This window comes from Aquila chrysaetos, chromosome W, assembly GCF_900496995.4.
Source record: "Aquila chrysaetos chrysaetos chromosome W, bAquChr1.4, whole genome shotgun sequence".
NCBI classification, from domain to species: domain Eukaryota; kingdom Metazoa; phylum Chordata; class Aves; order Accipitriformes; family Accipitridae; genus Aquila; species Aquila chrysaetos.
Window position 1 is genome coordinate 5,131,062 of NC_054457.1, and position 16,024 is coordinate 5,147,085.

Here is a 16,024-nt window from a genome sequence, read left to right on the forward strand (position 1 = left end):
CCTTTGGCCAGTTTGGGTCAGATGTCCTGGCTGTGTCCCCTCCCAACTTCTTGTGCCCCTCCAGCCTTCTTGCTGGCTGGGCATGAGAAGCTGAAAAATCCTTGACTTGAGACTAAACATTACTTAGCAACAACTGAAAACATCAGTGTGTTATCAACATTATTCTCATACCGAACCCAAAACATAGCACTATACCAGCTACTAGAAAGAAAACTAACTATCCAAGCTGAAACTAGGACAGGGGGACAGAGTGGGAAAAAGAAAAGGCCTTGACACTGTTCATCAAAAGCCAAAGCACTGGTGTGTTAACAACATTGTTTTAGCCACAAATTCAAAACACACCACCATATGGGCTGCTATGAAGAAAGTTAACTCCATCCCAGCCAGACCCAGTACAATGTTCCATGGGGTACAATCTAATGTTGCCCCCAGGTGTTCTCTAAGGCTAAGACATTGCGGTGGTCAGGGAATAGAACTTAACTTAAGGGCTCCATCCTTAGCAGCTGTTCAAAAGAAAAATTAGAACTGCCATTGACGCGTGGATCAAACTTTACAACTCAGAGAGTGAGTTATAAAGCAGGTATGTTTATTTCGGCACCGGGTGCAAGGGGATTTCTCCTCAAAGCTTGCACACCGTCTCAGCAAGCAGCCAGATATTTATTACACCAAAGCATACATATTCATAGGGTTACACAATACAAAATATATATATGTATACGTTGGGGCAGGGTTAGTTCAAAAGCTTGTGTCAGCAGTTCTAAAATGTTTATGTCATCTTGGGCAGGCTCAGATCTGTCTCTGGTGGTCGTTTACTTCTTCAGGGGTCTTATCTTCCTCTTCTTCTTCTGTCCTCTAAATGAACTTTAGTCATTTACGCGTGCTCTCTTCTTGGTGATTTCAGCAGTTTTTAACAAGTCCTAACAAGTTCTGTGGTAAGACTAACATTGCAGTTCCTGTTATCACTCCCTTTGTTTGGCTTGTCAGTCCTTGACAATACCAGTCCCTGATAAGCTTAACCCCTGACAGACGCCACAGGCGCCAGGCCTTGGTAACTGAGTTTCAAAAGAATAAACAAGGCCAACAGAATTATTTGGTCAAAAGGCAAATAGTTATTTCCCTGTATCACCATTGTTTACAAAGATGCACCTCAAGAAGCAGACAACTGTGTTTTTTGACCTAAATGTTCCAACCCTGATTATGAATAACATATGATGTCTTGTGATGAAACTTCTATTTTTTTTAATCTACCTCATTTTTAAACTAAAGCTTTTTTATGTATGATGTGCTAGATTAAGTTAAAAAAAACCAAAACTGAGTTCCCTTATGTTAAGTAATGATATTATTTCATTGCATAATGATATATTTATCATGGGAACTCTACCTCAGAGAGTAGGGAAAGCCAGCATAATATTTGATTCTTGGAATATCTTCATTAAGCAAGGGTAGAGAAGATGTAATTTGTTTTGCAAGACTATTGAAGCTTTGCATTAGAAAACTTTAGTACCACCAAAACAGATTGAATAGCAGGGCAGAAACATTGATATATTCTACTTCTGCAGGGCACCATAATTTAAAAAGAAGCATGTTATTCTGGTGTGATTTGACAGTACAGATAAGGCAGTCTAATTGTTAGCTGTTGCCAAAAGAAGTAGTCCTGTCTCCCATTTTTCCCTCTCCCTCCTGCTGACCCTTCCCACTGTCTCTCCATTGGCACTTCTCTAACGGTGATCCAGTTCATGGAGCAAAACTGGCAGAAAGATACCCATACAAAATAGTGAATAGTGTTCTGCCCTATACACTTCACTGTGGAGTCACATGACCACAAAGGACAGTTGAAAGCAGGGGAGAAGTGTATGGGCCAGAAGGAAAACAAGGGAGGAAGCATAGTCCCTTTGGGCAGCAAATCACCATTAGATGGGAATCTTAGTCATCATCACTTCTTATTTAGTTAAAAAGCCTATTGCCATTATATTTCTGTGGAATTTGATTAAGAATCCCTGTTTAATGGCTTCTTTGAAAAAATAAAAACTTTAATTGCTAATCTTGGTCACTGGTTAATAGAAAATCTAAGGTATTCCAAGAAATCATAGGTGTTATATGTTATTTTAAAATTGCTATCCCATCCCTGATGGGATGCACCCATGAGTGCTGAGGGAGCTGGCTGGTATCATTGCGAGGCCACTCTCAATAATCTTTGAAAGGTCATGGCAATTGGGAGAGGTTTCTGAGGACTGGAGGAAAGCAAATCTCACTCCTATCTTCAAGAAGGGCAATAAAGAGGACCCAGGGAACTACAGGCCAGTAAGCCTCACCTTGATCCCTGGGAGGGTGATGGAGCAGCAAATCCTGGAAACCGTTTCCAGGCACATTAAGGACAAGTTGATTGGGAGTAGTCAGTGTGGATTCACCAAGGGGAGATCATGCTTGACCAACTTGATTACCTTCTATGATGAAATGACTGTCTTAGTAGATGAGGAGAGAGCAGTGGATATCATCTACATAGACATCAGGAAGGCTTTTAACACTGTCTCCCATAACATCCTCATAGGGAAGCTGTTGAAGTATAGGCTGGATGAGCAGACAGGGAGGTGGATTGAAAACTGTCTGAACCGCCAGGCCCAGAGGGTGGTGATCAGTGGCACACTGTTTAGTTGGAAGCCAGTAAATTGCAGTGTACCCCAGGGGTAAATACTGGGTCCAATCCTTTTTAACACTTTCATTAATGACTTGTACAATGGGGCAGAGTTTTTAAATGACCCAAAACTGGGAGGAGTGTCATACACCAGAGAGTTGTGCTGCCATCCAGAGGGACCTGGACAGGCAAGAGAAATGGGCAGAGAGGAATCTCATGCAGTTCAACAAGAGGAAAGGAAGAACAACCCCATGCACCACTGCACACTTGGGGCCACCCAACTGGAAAGCAGCTCTGCAGAGAAGGACCTGGGGGTACTGGTGGACAACATGCTGACCATGAGCCACCAATGCACCCTCATGGCAAAGGCGACCAACAGCATCCTAGGCTGCATTAGGAAGAACAGTGCCAGCCGGTCGAAGGAGGAGATCCTTCTCCTCTACTCAGCACTGGTGAGGCTGCATCTTGAGTACTGTATCCAGTTCTGGGCTCCCCAGTACAAGAAAGATATGGACTTACTGGAGCAATTCCAGCAAAGGGCCACAAAGATCATAGAATAGAATCATAGAATAGTTTGAGTTGGAACCTGATAACAAAGTTTGATAGTAAATGCGACAGTGATTTAACAAGATTCGATGGCAAGGTTCACTTGATATTTACTGCATGGAGGACACAGTCAGACAAAACTGTCAAGGAGACCCTCCCATTGAGTCACGAGGTTCAGAAAGGACCCCCTTGCGTTCTAAACTCCTTTCCAGAGAGGAGTCTAGATGCGGCTGGATCCACTCCTAGTCCCAGACTTGGTCAATGGTTTATGTCTAAAGGATTATCTGTGTGCAATCAATCCTTTATATCACTTTACATCATCTAGTCCACCCCCCCCTGCAATGAGCAAGGACATCTTCAACTACATCAGGTTGCTCAGAGCCCTGTCCAACGTGACCTTGAATGTTTCCAGGGATGGGGCATCTACCACCTCTCTGGGCAACCTGTTCCAGTGTTTCACCACCCTCATCATAAAAAATTTCTTCCTTATATCTAGTTTAAATCTACCCTCTTTTAGTTTAAAACCATTACCCCTTGTCCTGTCACTACAGGCCCTACTAAGAAGTTTGTCCCCATCTTTCTTATAAGCCCCCTTTAAGTATTTGTATTGGTTTTGTTGGCAAGGTTTTGGTAGCGGGGGGGGGGGGGTTACAGGGGTGGCTTCTGTAAGAAGCTGCTGGAAGCTTCCCCTGTGTTCGAGAGAGAGCCAATACCAGCCGGCTCTAAGACAGACCCGCCGCCGGCCAAGGCCGAGCCAATCAGCAATAGTGGTAACGCCTCTGTGATAACATTTTTAAGAAGGAAAAAAAGTTGGGACAGGCAGATTCGGCAGCCGGGAGGAGAGGAGTGAGAACATGTAAGAGAAACAACCCTGCAGACACCCAAGGTCAGTGCAGAAGGAGGGGGAGGAGGTGCTCCAGGCGCCGGAGCAGAGATTCCCCTGCAGCCCATGGGGAAGACCATGGTGAGGCAGGCTGTCCCCCTGCAGTCCATGGAGGTCCACGGTGGAGCAGATATCCACCTGTAGCCCGTGGAGGACCCCACGCCGGAGCAGGTGGGTTTCACGAAGGAGGCTGTGACCCTGTAGGAACCCTGCGCTGGAGCAGGCTCCTGGCAGGACCTGCGGATCTGTGGAGAGAGGAGCCCCACGGAGCAGGTTTTCTGGCAGGACTTGTGACCCCGTGGGGGACCCACGCTGGAGCAGTGTGCTCCTGAAGGACTGCACACCGTGGAAAGGACCCATGCTGGAGCAGTTTGTGAAGAACTGCAGCCCGTGGGAAGGGCCCACGTTGGAGAAGTTCGTGGAGGACTCTCTCCCATGGGTGGGACCCCACGCTGGAGCAGGGGAAGAGTGTGATGAGTCCTCCCCCCTGAGGAGGATGAAGCGGCAGAAACAACGTGTGATGAACTGACCGTAAACCCCATTCCCCGTCCCCCTGTGCCGCTGGGGGGGTTGGTAGAGAAGCCGGGAGTAAAGTTGTGCCCGGGAAGAAGGGAGGGGTGGAGGGAAGCTGTTCTGAGATTTGGTTTTATTTCTCATTACCCTACTCTGGTTGATTTGTAATAAAGTGAGTTAATTTTCCCCAAGTTGAGTCTCTTTTGCCCATGACGGTAAGTGGTGAGTGATCTCTCCTGTCCTTATCTCGACCCACAAGCTCTTTGTTATATTTTCTCTCCCCTGTCCAGTTGAGGAGGGGGAGTGATAGAACGGCTTTGGTGGGCACCTGGCAACCAGCCAGGGTCAACCCATCACAGTCTTGAAAGGCTGCAATAAGGCCTCCCCGGAGCCTTCTCTTCTCCAGGCTGAACAACCCCAACTCTCTCAGCCTTTCCTCATAGGAGAGGTGTTCCAGCCCTCTGATCATCTTCGTGGCCCTCCTCTGGACCCACTCCAACAGGTCCATGTCTTTCCTGTACTGAGGACTCCAGAGCTGGATGCAGTACTCCAGGTGGGGTCTCACCAGAGCAGAGTAGAGGGGCAGAATAACCTCCCTTGACCTGCTGGCCACGCTTCTTTGTATGCAGCCCAGGATACAATTGGCTTTCTGGGCTGCGAGCGCACGTTGCTGGCTCATGTCCAGCTTTTCATCCACCAGTACCCCCAAGTCCTTCTCCTCAGGGCTGCTCTCAATCCCTTCATCCCCCAGCCTGTATTGATACTGGGGGTTGCCCCAACCCAGGTGCAGGACCTTGCACTTGGCCTTGTTGAACCTCATGAGGTTCACATGGGCCCACTTCTTGAGCTTGTCCAGGTCCCTCTGGATGGCATCCCATCCCTCAGGCATGTCAACCGCACCACTCAGCTTGGTGTCGTCTGTAAACTTGCTGAGGGTGCACTCAATCCCACTATGTCATTGATGAAGATATTAAACAGTACTGGTCCCAATACAGACCCCTGAGGGACACCACTCGTCACTGATCTCCATTTGGACATTGAGCCATTGACCACTACCCTCTGGATGCGACCATCCAACCAATTCCTCATCCACCAAACAGTCCATCCATCAAATCCATCTCTCTCCAATTTAGAGAGAAGAATGTTGTAGGGCACCATGTCAAAGGCCTTACAGAAGTCCAGATAGACGACATCTGTAGCTCTTCCCTTGTCTACTGATGTAGACACTCCATCATAGATGGCCATGAGGTTGGTCAGGCAAGATGACTGAGGGTCTGGAGCACCTTTCATATGAGGAGAGGCTGAGAGAGCTTGGACTCTTCAGCCTGGAGAAGTCTCAGGGGGATCTTATCAATGTGTTTAAATACTTGATGGGAGGGAGTAATGAAGAAGAGGGTGCCAGACTCTTCTAAGTAGTGTTCAGTGACAGGACAAGAGGTAATGGGCACAAATTAAAACACATGAAATTCCATCTGAACCCCCCAAAAATACTTTTTTACTGTGAGGGTGGTCAAACACTGGACCAGGTTGCCCAGAGAGGTTGTGGAGTCTCCATCCTTGGAGATATTAAAAATATGACTGGACATAGTCTTGGGCAACTTGCTCTATGTAACCCTGCTTGAGCAGGGTGGTTGGACTAGCTGATTTCAAGAGGTCCCTTCCAACCTAAATGATTATGTGATTCTGTGAAATAGAATTTATTTTTAAGATTAGAAAAACTGATAACATTTTATTTTTATATACTTAAGGTCTGTAAAATCAACAAGCTCTTAAAATGAAAACAGGATAAAATGCAGAAACGTCTATTAAAAAAATAAAGTATTAAATTGAAGAGGAGATAGCAGGTTGTATGAGGAAACCTAGAATGCTGGAGAAAAACTCAGATAGAAAAAATGGAATAATATATTAAATAATTTTTCTTTGTTAGTACCTAGGAAGACTCAAAATATATTATTCTTGAATTTTGGGTAGGAGTACTGTTACAGAATGGGTACTTGTCTGCAGCTTTAAAAAAGAATTATATTTTCCTTTTCAGATTACACATTGCTCAGTATGCATGTAGTTATTGTGAAATATTAATATTTTGATCTGTTAGCAAGTTATCAGGATTTATAAATTATATGGTTATGCTAATAATGGATTTCTAATGTTTATTCTACTATAGTGGATAGGAGATAAGTAACTTTATGAATTTCTCTGTAGAAATGAGTAGGTTCAGTCATTTAGTCCTTATAATCAGACTACCCACAGAAGAGTGTGTGTATGCACGTGTAGACATGAACTTGTGTTCAGACACAAACTTGCTCGATCTGCCTTCCAGCTGTGCATCTGGAACACTGAGTGTATGAGAATGCCCGTGGCACTGTGTTAGTGCTGTAGTAAGTGTGGGGAAACAGCAGGGGAAATACAGGGAAAGAATTATCTTAATGTGCAGAGAAGCAACGCTAGAAGATGTTTTCTTTCTGCCTGCAGGCTAGTGCTGAAATCCTCATCACAGGATAACATGTAAATATGCACCAGACACCTCTTCCTCATGTGATCTGATGTTTTATACATTAGGAGAGTGAAAAATTGAGATGTGATGTAGAGATTAGATATGTTTCCATTCTTGTGCTTTGGGGGATTTTAATTGGGGGTGTGTATGTGTTTTTTAAAAAGTGTGTAGGAAATAGAGGGAGTGTGAGGAAGAGCTCTTATTTCTGATTCATTTGAACTTAAATGCAACCTTTGGACCACTTAAAATGTTGTGGTCTGTCATTTTTCTACCTTGGCCAAATTCAGAGTTTGCAAATAAATATTTACTTGTAAATAAAAAAAGCTCATAAAGATTATATAAATGTTAGCTCTGTGATCTTGATTTTGAATGTGAAAAATAGAACCAAGTAAGTTTCTTCTGGCTTGTGTATTATTGTCGGTCTCTTTTGTATTCGTAAATGAATTAAGAATTCCATGAAGAAAGAGTGAAATAGAATCCAGTTTGTAGTCCAATAGCTAAGTGCTATCATTTTATTGAAATTGTGACAACTTTAAGTTGTCACAATAAAACAAGCAAGTAGAATTATGAATATTAATATTATGAATATGTCATGTAAGAAAATTCCATTTGCATATGGTAACTATTCTGACAACACTATGTGTTAAAGGTATAAAATAGTACCCACCAAACAGACCTGCAGACAGAATGCTAGGAAGCATGAGTAAATCAAAATTTCCAAGTTGCTATGCTCACATATACTTTCTGTCCGAATTAAAGGAGGGGGAAGAGGGGCAGAGGAGGGCTTTCATTATTTGGCAATTTATTCTGTAAATGGAAAATTAAACCTTATTCTTCTCCATCTATACAAACACCTGTTCAGAAACAGGTAGTAAAAGCCAACTAAGTACCTGAAGTAAATTGCCAAATTTTACTATATACTGTTAATAACTACTGACAGATTTTTCCTAGTATCTTTTCCAATCCTATATTTATTTAGGCTTCAGGCTCGAATAGCTCACAGAATCCAAGAACTGGAGAACTTGCCTGGCTCTTTGCCTCCTGATCTGCGAAACAAAGCTACAGTGGAGTTGAAGGCACTTAGGTTACTGAATTTCCAGCGCCAGGTAATGCCTTTTGCTGCAGGGAAGTTCTTGTAGTGCTCACAGTCAAATGTGATGTTGTGGCATGTGTCAGATTTTACAGCAGCACTGACCTTAAACAGGAGATTTTGTACAAGAGCACACTTTACTGATAAGAAAAAATTCTCAGAAATTTTTAACTTGGTATTTATTTTGTTTTATTACTGAATATGTACATGTGTTCTCTCTCCCTCCTGCTCCATCCTCCAGTATAAGTTGTAATCCTAGAATTGTGGTAGTTTTTCATGAAAATAATGGCAGTGGCACAGAGACACAAGAGAAGGACAGGCTGCAAGTGCATTTTCAACACAAATCATAATAGATGTAATTTTCATTATACTCTTTATACTTGTCATGGATCTTTTATTGGTGAGAGTTAAATGCTCTTAGTGTTGTTGTATTGGGTCTGGCTGAGATGGAGTTAATAGTCCCCATAGCAGCCCTCATAGAACTGTGCTCTGCATTAGTAGCTAGAGAGGTGTTGATAACACACCAGTGTTTTGGCTACTGCTGAGCAGCGCTGGCACAGCATCAAGGCTGTCTCCCCAACATTTTTGCCCCCTCCCTCAATGGCAGGCTGGGGCAGGGCAAGATCTTGGGAGGGGACATAACCAGGACAGCTGACCTAAACTAACCAAACAGATATTCCATACCATATGACGTCAGCTCAGATATAAAAGCTAAGTAAAGGGGGGCGGAAGGGAAGGCATTTTTGTCTTCCGGAGCAACCACCACGCGTACTGAAGCCCTGCTTCCCAGGAAGTGGCCAGACATCGCCTGCTGATGGGAAGTAGAGAATAATATCATTTGTTTTTCTTTGCTTTCGCGCGCGACCTTTGCTTTCACTTTATTAAACTGTCCTTATCTTGACCCACGAGCCTTTTGTTATATTTTCTCCCCCCTGTCCAGCTAAGAAGGGGGAGTGATAGAGCGGCTTTGGTGGGCACCTGGCACCCAGCCAGGGTCAACCCACCACAGTCCTTTTTGGCGCCCAACGTGGGGCACGACAACGGCAGTTTTGCATTAAGCGTGCCTTAGCTAGTTATTAAGTGGCAAGCTCCTGTGCAGGTCACGGAGCTTGTTGGCTGCTTGCTTATCTCTACCTTGCTGAGTTTGGGAACATGGTAATGCAAATAATGGCTGTGTGCTTTGCCTTGGCACTGATGGTTTTTTTGTGCTGCGGGAGCTATCTTGTGGGGAGAATGAAGGAACTCGGGAACATGCTAATACAAATAATATCTATGTGCTTTGTCCTGGCACTGATGGCTTTGCTGTGTTGTGGGAGCTATCTTGTGGAGGAGATGAGGGAACACATCTCCCTCTCCCTACCAGGCATTGATGTGAATGGTTTTATTATGCAGGCTCCTGAGGTCCTTGTTCACCCTTATGTGAGTTGTTCAATACTAATAATTAATACTGGTGGTGTATTATGGGTATTGTGGAATCTGGTCTCATCCTGGTATAAGAGAAGACAAGTTTCGGGTGAGGCAATACTGAAATGTGCCCTCAAGCGACCGGTCCCTGGGTGGCAGGGTATATGGAAGGATTTGGGCAGATTCCTAGGACGGTTATCACCTCCCATAATCTGGGACTTTACACCTGAACAGGCAAGTAACCCTGGCAAACTGGCGCGCCACCTGATAGAAGGGTGCCTTGCCTATCCCAATGAAAACCAGCAGCTTCTCGCACTGTACTGGGGCTTGGCCTATGCCTACCGAGCCATAGTTCAACACTCTCAGAGGACCATGGTTGAGGCAGGGACCCAGACTGCATCTGAGGACACCATGCTTGAGATAGGGACCCAAACAACAACAACCACCACAGTAATTGCCCCAGTAGTGAAAAGGAAACAATGGATAAGGAGATCAACAGGTCCATACCATCGATTAGTGAGGGAAGAAGAAGAAGAGGAAAGCCTTAATTTAGAACCTGGTCCTTCAATAAAGAAATTGGAGGAAGGAGTGAGGGAACTTAAACAGGAAGCAGAAACTACCCGGTCCCTGACGTCCTCAGAACTTCGGGACTTGCGGAAAGACTACAGCCGCCAGCCAGGTGAGCGGATCCCTGCCTGGCTGCTCCGATGCTGGGATAATGGGGCCGACAGTCAGCTACTGGAAGGCAAGGAAGCCCAACAGCTGGGATCCCTCGCTAGAAACCGGGGAATTGAAAGAGGAATTGGAAAAGAAGCAGCAATTTGCAGTCTCTGGAGCCGGCTCCTCTCAAGTGTGAGGGCAAGATATCCATTCAAGGAAGATCTTGTGAATTCCTCAGAAAAGTGGACTACCGCAGATGAAGGCATCCAGTACCTGAGAGAGTTAGCAGTGGTGGAAGTCATCTACAGTGATCTAGATGATGAGGAAGTCTCAAAAGATCCAGAGGATGTCCTGTGCACACGGGCCATGTGGAGAAAGGTGATTCAAGGTGCCCCAGCGTCGTATTCTAACAGCTTGGCAGCAATGTATTGCCCAGATATGGAAACACCAACTGTGGAGAAAGTGTCATCTTGGCTCCAAAACTTTGAAGAAAATCTCTGTGTCTCCTCATCCCTACAGGACAGTGCCTTGGCTGTTAGGGATGCTCCAAGAAATCAGTCCTCTCCTGCTCCGGTCAGAGGGAAAGGGAGCCCAAGGTGTATGCCACGTGGTATGCTCTGGTTCTTCCTGCGTGACCAAGGGGAGGACATGAGGAAGTGGGATGGTGAACCCACCTTTAAGTTGGAAGCCCACGTACGTGAACTGAGAGGGAAGACAGCTGTTAAGAAGGGGTCACCCAAGAAGAAGGCTGTCAGTGTCGTTGCTGTAGAGGCCCAAGAAAGCAATCAGCGATCCTCCAGGCATAGAAGAACTGAAACCACCTCCCTTGATTCTGGTGAGGGGACTTCTGGTCTGGCACCGCAAGGGTCAGACAGTGAATACTGTGATGAGGAACAGCAACAGAGGGTCCCTGCCTTCGGCCAGGAGAAGGAAAGGGATGACCGGATATACTGGACTGTGTGGATTCGATGGCCTGGCACATCAGACCCACAGAAGTATAAGGCTTTGGTAGACACTGGTGCACAGTGTACGCTGGTGCCATCAGGGTACAGGGGCACAGAACCCATCTGGATCTCTGGAGTGACAGGGGGATGCCAAGAATTGACTGTATTGGAGGCTGAAGTGAGCTTGACAGGGGACAAGTGGGAAAAGCACCCCATTGTGACCGGCCCAGAGGCCCCTTGTATCCTTGGCATAGACTACCTCAGGAGAGGGTACTTCAAGGACCCAAAGGGGTACCGATGGGCTTTTGGTGTAGCCACTGTGAACACAGACAAGATCAAACAGCTATCTACCCTGCCTGGCCTCTCGGAAGATCCCTTCATTGTGGGATTGCTGCGAGTTGAAGAACAGCAGGTGCCAATCGCTACCAGGACGGTGCACCGCCGGCAATATCGGACAAACCGAGACTCCCTGGCTCCCATCCATGAGCTGATTCTTCAACTAGAGAGCCAAGGAGTCATCAGCAAGACTCACTCACCTTTTCATAGTCCTATATGGCCAGTGCAAAAGTCTGATGGAGGGTGGAGGTTAACAGTAGATTATCGCGGCCTGAATGAAGTGACACCGCCACTGAGTGCTGCTGTACCAGACATGGTAGAGCTCCAATATGAACTGGCATCAAAGGCAGCCACGTGGTATGCTACAATTGATATTGCCAATGCATTTTTCTCCATTCCTTTGGCAGCAGAGTGCAGGCCACAGTTTGCTTTCACGTGGAGAGGTGTCCAATACACCTGGAATCGACTGCCCCAGGGGTGGAAGCACAGCCCTACCATTTGTCACGGACTAATCCAAACGGCACTGGAACAAGGCGATGCCCCTGAACATTTACAATACATAGATGACATCATCGTGTGGGGCAACGAGGCAGAAGAAGTGTTTGAGAAGGGAAAAAGAATAATTCAGATTCTTCTGAAAGCTGGTTTCGCCATAAAGAAAAGCAAGGTCAAGGGACCTGCACAGGAGATTCAGTTCTTGGGAATAAAATGGCAGGATGGACGCCGTCATGTCCCTATGGATGTGGTCAACAAGATAGCAACTATGTCTCCACCAGCTAACAAGAAGGAAACACAAGCTTTCCTAGGCCTTGTGGGGTTCTGGAGAATGCATATTCCAGGTTATAGTCAGCTTGTGAGCCCTCTCTATCGAGTAACGCGGAAAAAGAACTATTTTGAATGGGGCCCTGAGCAACAACAAGCCTTTGAGCATATCAGACAGGAAATAGCTCGTGCAGTAGCTCTTGGGCCTGTCCGGACAGGACCAGATGTACAAAATGTACTCTACACTGCAGCTGGGGAGCATGGTCTCAACTGGAGCCTCTGGCAGAAAACACCAGGAGAAACCCGAGGTCGACCATTAGGGTTTTGGAGTCGGGGATACAGAGGATCAGAAGCCCACTACACCCCGACTGAAAAAGAAATACTAGCAGCATACGAGGGGGTTCGAGCCGCTTCCGAAGTTGTTGGTACAGAAGTGTATCTCCTCTTGGCACCACGATTGCCTGTGCTACACTGGATGTTCAAAGGAAACATCCCCTCTGCACATCATGCAACCAGCGCTACATGGAGTAAGTGGATAGCATTGATTACGCAACGGGCTCGACTGGGGAAATCTAACCGCCCAGGAATTCTGGAAGAGATCATGGACTGGCCAGAAGGCAGAGATTTTGGAGCAACGCCTGAGGAGGTACCTCGTGCCCAAGAGGCACCACCACCATATAACGAGTTATCAGAAGACGAAAGGCGTTATGCTTTGTTTACTGATGGATCCTGTCGTGTGGTAGGGAACCATCGAAAGTGGAAAGCTGCTGTGTGGAGTCCCACACGACAAGTCGTTGAGGCCACTGAAGGAGAAGGCGAGTCAAGTCAGTTTGCAGAAGTGAAAGCCATCCAACTAGCCCTAGAGATTGCTGAACGAGAAAAGTGGCCGGTACTCTACCTCTATACCGACTCCTGGATGGTGGCTAATGCCCTATGGGGGTGGCTACAGCAGTGGAAGAAGACCAATTGGCAACGCAGGGGTAAACCCATCTGGGCAGCAGCATTGTGGCAGGACATTGCTGCCCGTGTAGAACACATGGCTCTAAAGGTATGTCATGTAGATGCTCACATGCCCAAAAGCCGTGCCACTGAAGAACATCGAAATAATGAACAGGTAGACAAGGCTGCCAAAATAGAAGTAGCTCAGGTGGACCTGGACTGGGAGCGTAAGGGTGAGCTATTTGTAGCTCGATGGGCCCATGAGACATTGGGACATCTAGGGAGAGATGCAACATATAGGTGGGCTCGTGATCGAGGGGTGGACCTGACCATGGAAGCCATCACACAGGTCACTCATGAATGTGAAACATGTGCTGCAATCAAACGAGCCACCAGAGTAAAGTCTCCCTGGAACAGAGGGCGCTGGCTGGGTTTTCGATATGGCGAGGCCTGGCAAATTGACTACATTGGACCACTGCCACAAACACACCAAGGCAAGCGCTACATACTCACGATGGTGGAAGCAACTACTGGTTGGCTAGAAACATACCCTGTAAACCATGCCACTGCCCGAAACACCATCTTAGGCCTTGAAAGGCAAATTTTATGGCGACATGGTACCCCAGAAAGAATTGAATCAGACAATGGGACTCATTTCTGAAATAACCTCATAAGCTCCTGGGCAAAGAAACATGGCATTGAGTGGGTGTACCACATACCGTATCACCCGCAAGCATCTGGAAAAATTGAGAGATATAATGGACTGTTGAAGACTATGTTGAGAGCGCTAGGCAATGGGACATGGAAGCACTGGGATACAAATTTAGCAGAAGCCACTTGGCTAGTTAACACCAGAGGATCTGCTAACCGTCCTGGTCCTGCCCAAACAAAGCCCCTACATACTGTGGGAGGAGATAAGGTCCCCGTAGTGCACATGGGGAAGTGGCTGGGGAAGGCAGTGTGGATTGCTCCTCCCATGGGAAAAGGCAAACCCATTCGTGGGATCGTCTTTGCTCAGGGACCTGGGTGTACTTGGTGGGTAATGCGGAAGGATGGGGAGACCCAATGTGTGCCTCAAGGACATTTAACCTTGAGGGAAAAATAATCTGTGATGTGAGTTGTATGTTGTAGGAAGTAATGTAGCAGGAATGACCTGAACTGCAGAGGAGTGAACTTTGCAAGGAACCAGACAAGTGCATCGGTGACCCAAACCAAGCCGGTGTTGGTGCCCAACGATCGAACATACTGCTTCTCCTGCCCTGACCACTATGGGGCCCAAGTCATAACCTGTGTGTGAACATCTGGAGGAGTGGAAGAAGCCCATGGAATATCTATCTGTTAAAGGACAGGGGATAGTAATTAATAAGAATGTATAAATCTGTATGTTGGGTATAACATTGGTTTAAGTATGTAGTTACAGTTGTAAGTGTTGGTAAGAAGGGATTTCAGTAATGAGAATTAAATACAATGGCATGGTTAGAAGACATCTGTATGAAATTATGTGGGACCTGAGCATGACGCAAATGGTATGGAATAAGGGGTGGAGATTGTATTGGGTCTGGCTGAGGTGGAGTTAATAGTCCCCATAGCAGCCCTCATAGAACTGTGCTCTGCATTAGTAGCTAGAGAGGTGTTGATAACACACCAGTGTTTTGGCTACTGCTGAGCAGCGCTGGCACAGCATCAAGGCTGTCTCCCCAACATTTTTGCCCCCTCCCTCAATGGCAGGCTGGGGCAGGGCAAGATCTTGGGAGGGGACATAACCAGGACAGCTGACCTAAACTAACCAAACAGATATTCCATACCATATGACGTCAGCTCAGATATAAAAGCTAAGTAAAGGGGGGGCGGAAGGGAAGGCATTTTTGTCTTCCGGAGCAACCACCACGCGTACTGAAGCCCTGCTTCCCAGGAAGTGGCCAGACATCGCCTGCTGATGGGAAGTAGAGAATAATATCATTTGTTTTTCTTTGCTTTCGCGCGCGACCTTTGCTTTCACTTTATTAAACTGTCCTTATCTTGACCCACGAGCCTTTTGTTATATTTTCTCCCCCCTGTCCAGCTAAGAAGGGGGAGTGATAGAGCGGCTTTGGTGGGCACCTGGCACCCAGCCAGGGTCAACCCACCACAGTCCTTTGTAACATTTCTCTGTAATCTGTGTTCATCATTCCCACTGTGACACACAGACTGTGAAAATTAAGCCTAACAAAAGCACATCTAAGATACAAGTTAGTTAGATCTTGAATATGTGTAACAGCATCTGAATTTCAGAAAGGGAGTCACAGTGCCAGACCATTCTGGGCCCCTTGTCATTGGCTTGCCTGGTTGGCCTAGAAGCAGCAGAGATGTGATGTGTCAGACCAAGCAAAAACAGTTCCTGGAAGAAGTCTTTGGCAATATTTCTACCATGTTATCTACATCTTCCTTCCTACTGACTGTCATGGTCTAACCCCAGCCAGCAACTAAGCACCATGCAGCCGCTCACTCACTCCCCCCCCACCCAGTGGGATGGGGGAGAAAATTGGGAAAAGAAGTAAAAGTCGTGGGTTGAGATAAGAATGGTTTAATAGAACGGAAAAGAAGAAACTAATAATGATAATGATAACCCTAATAAAATGACAACAGCAATAATAAAAGGATTGGAATGTACAAATGATGCGCAGTGCAATTGCTCACCACCCGCCAACCGGCACCCAGCTAGTCCCCCAGCGGCGATTCCCCGCCCCCACTTCCCAGTTCCTATACTAGATGGGACGTCACATGGTATGGAATACCCCGTTGGCCGCTTTGGGCCAGGTGCCCTGGCTGTGTCCTGTGCCAA

At 46.4% G+C, this 16,024-nt stretch overlaps 1 protein-coding gene across 2 annotated transcripts in view; it reads left to right on the forward strand.

Moving 5' to 3' along the window:
• Nucleotides 1–16,024, forward strand: part of LOC121232769 (probable global transcription activator SNF2L2) — a 192,437-nt gene that overhangs the window by 39,879 nt on the left and 136,534 nt on the right. For both annotated transcript variants that reach the window (XM_041121185.1, XM_041121186.1), the window contains exon 6: nucleotides 8,048–8,174. In XM_041121185.1, coding sequence (XP_040977119.1) covers nucleotides 8,048–8,174 — 127 coding nt within the window. The remainder of the gene's footprint in view (nucleotides 1–8,047; nucleotides 8,175–16,024) is intronic.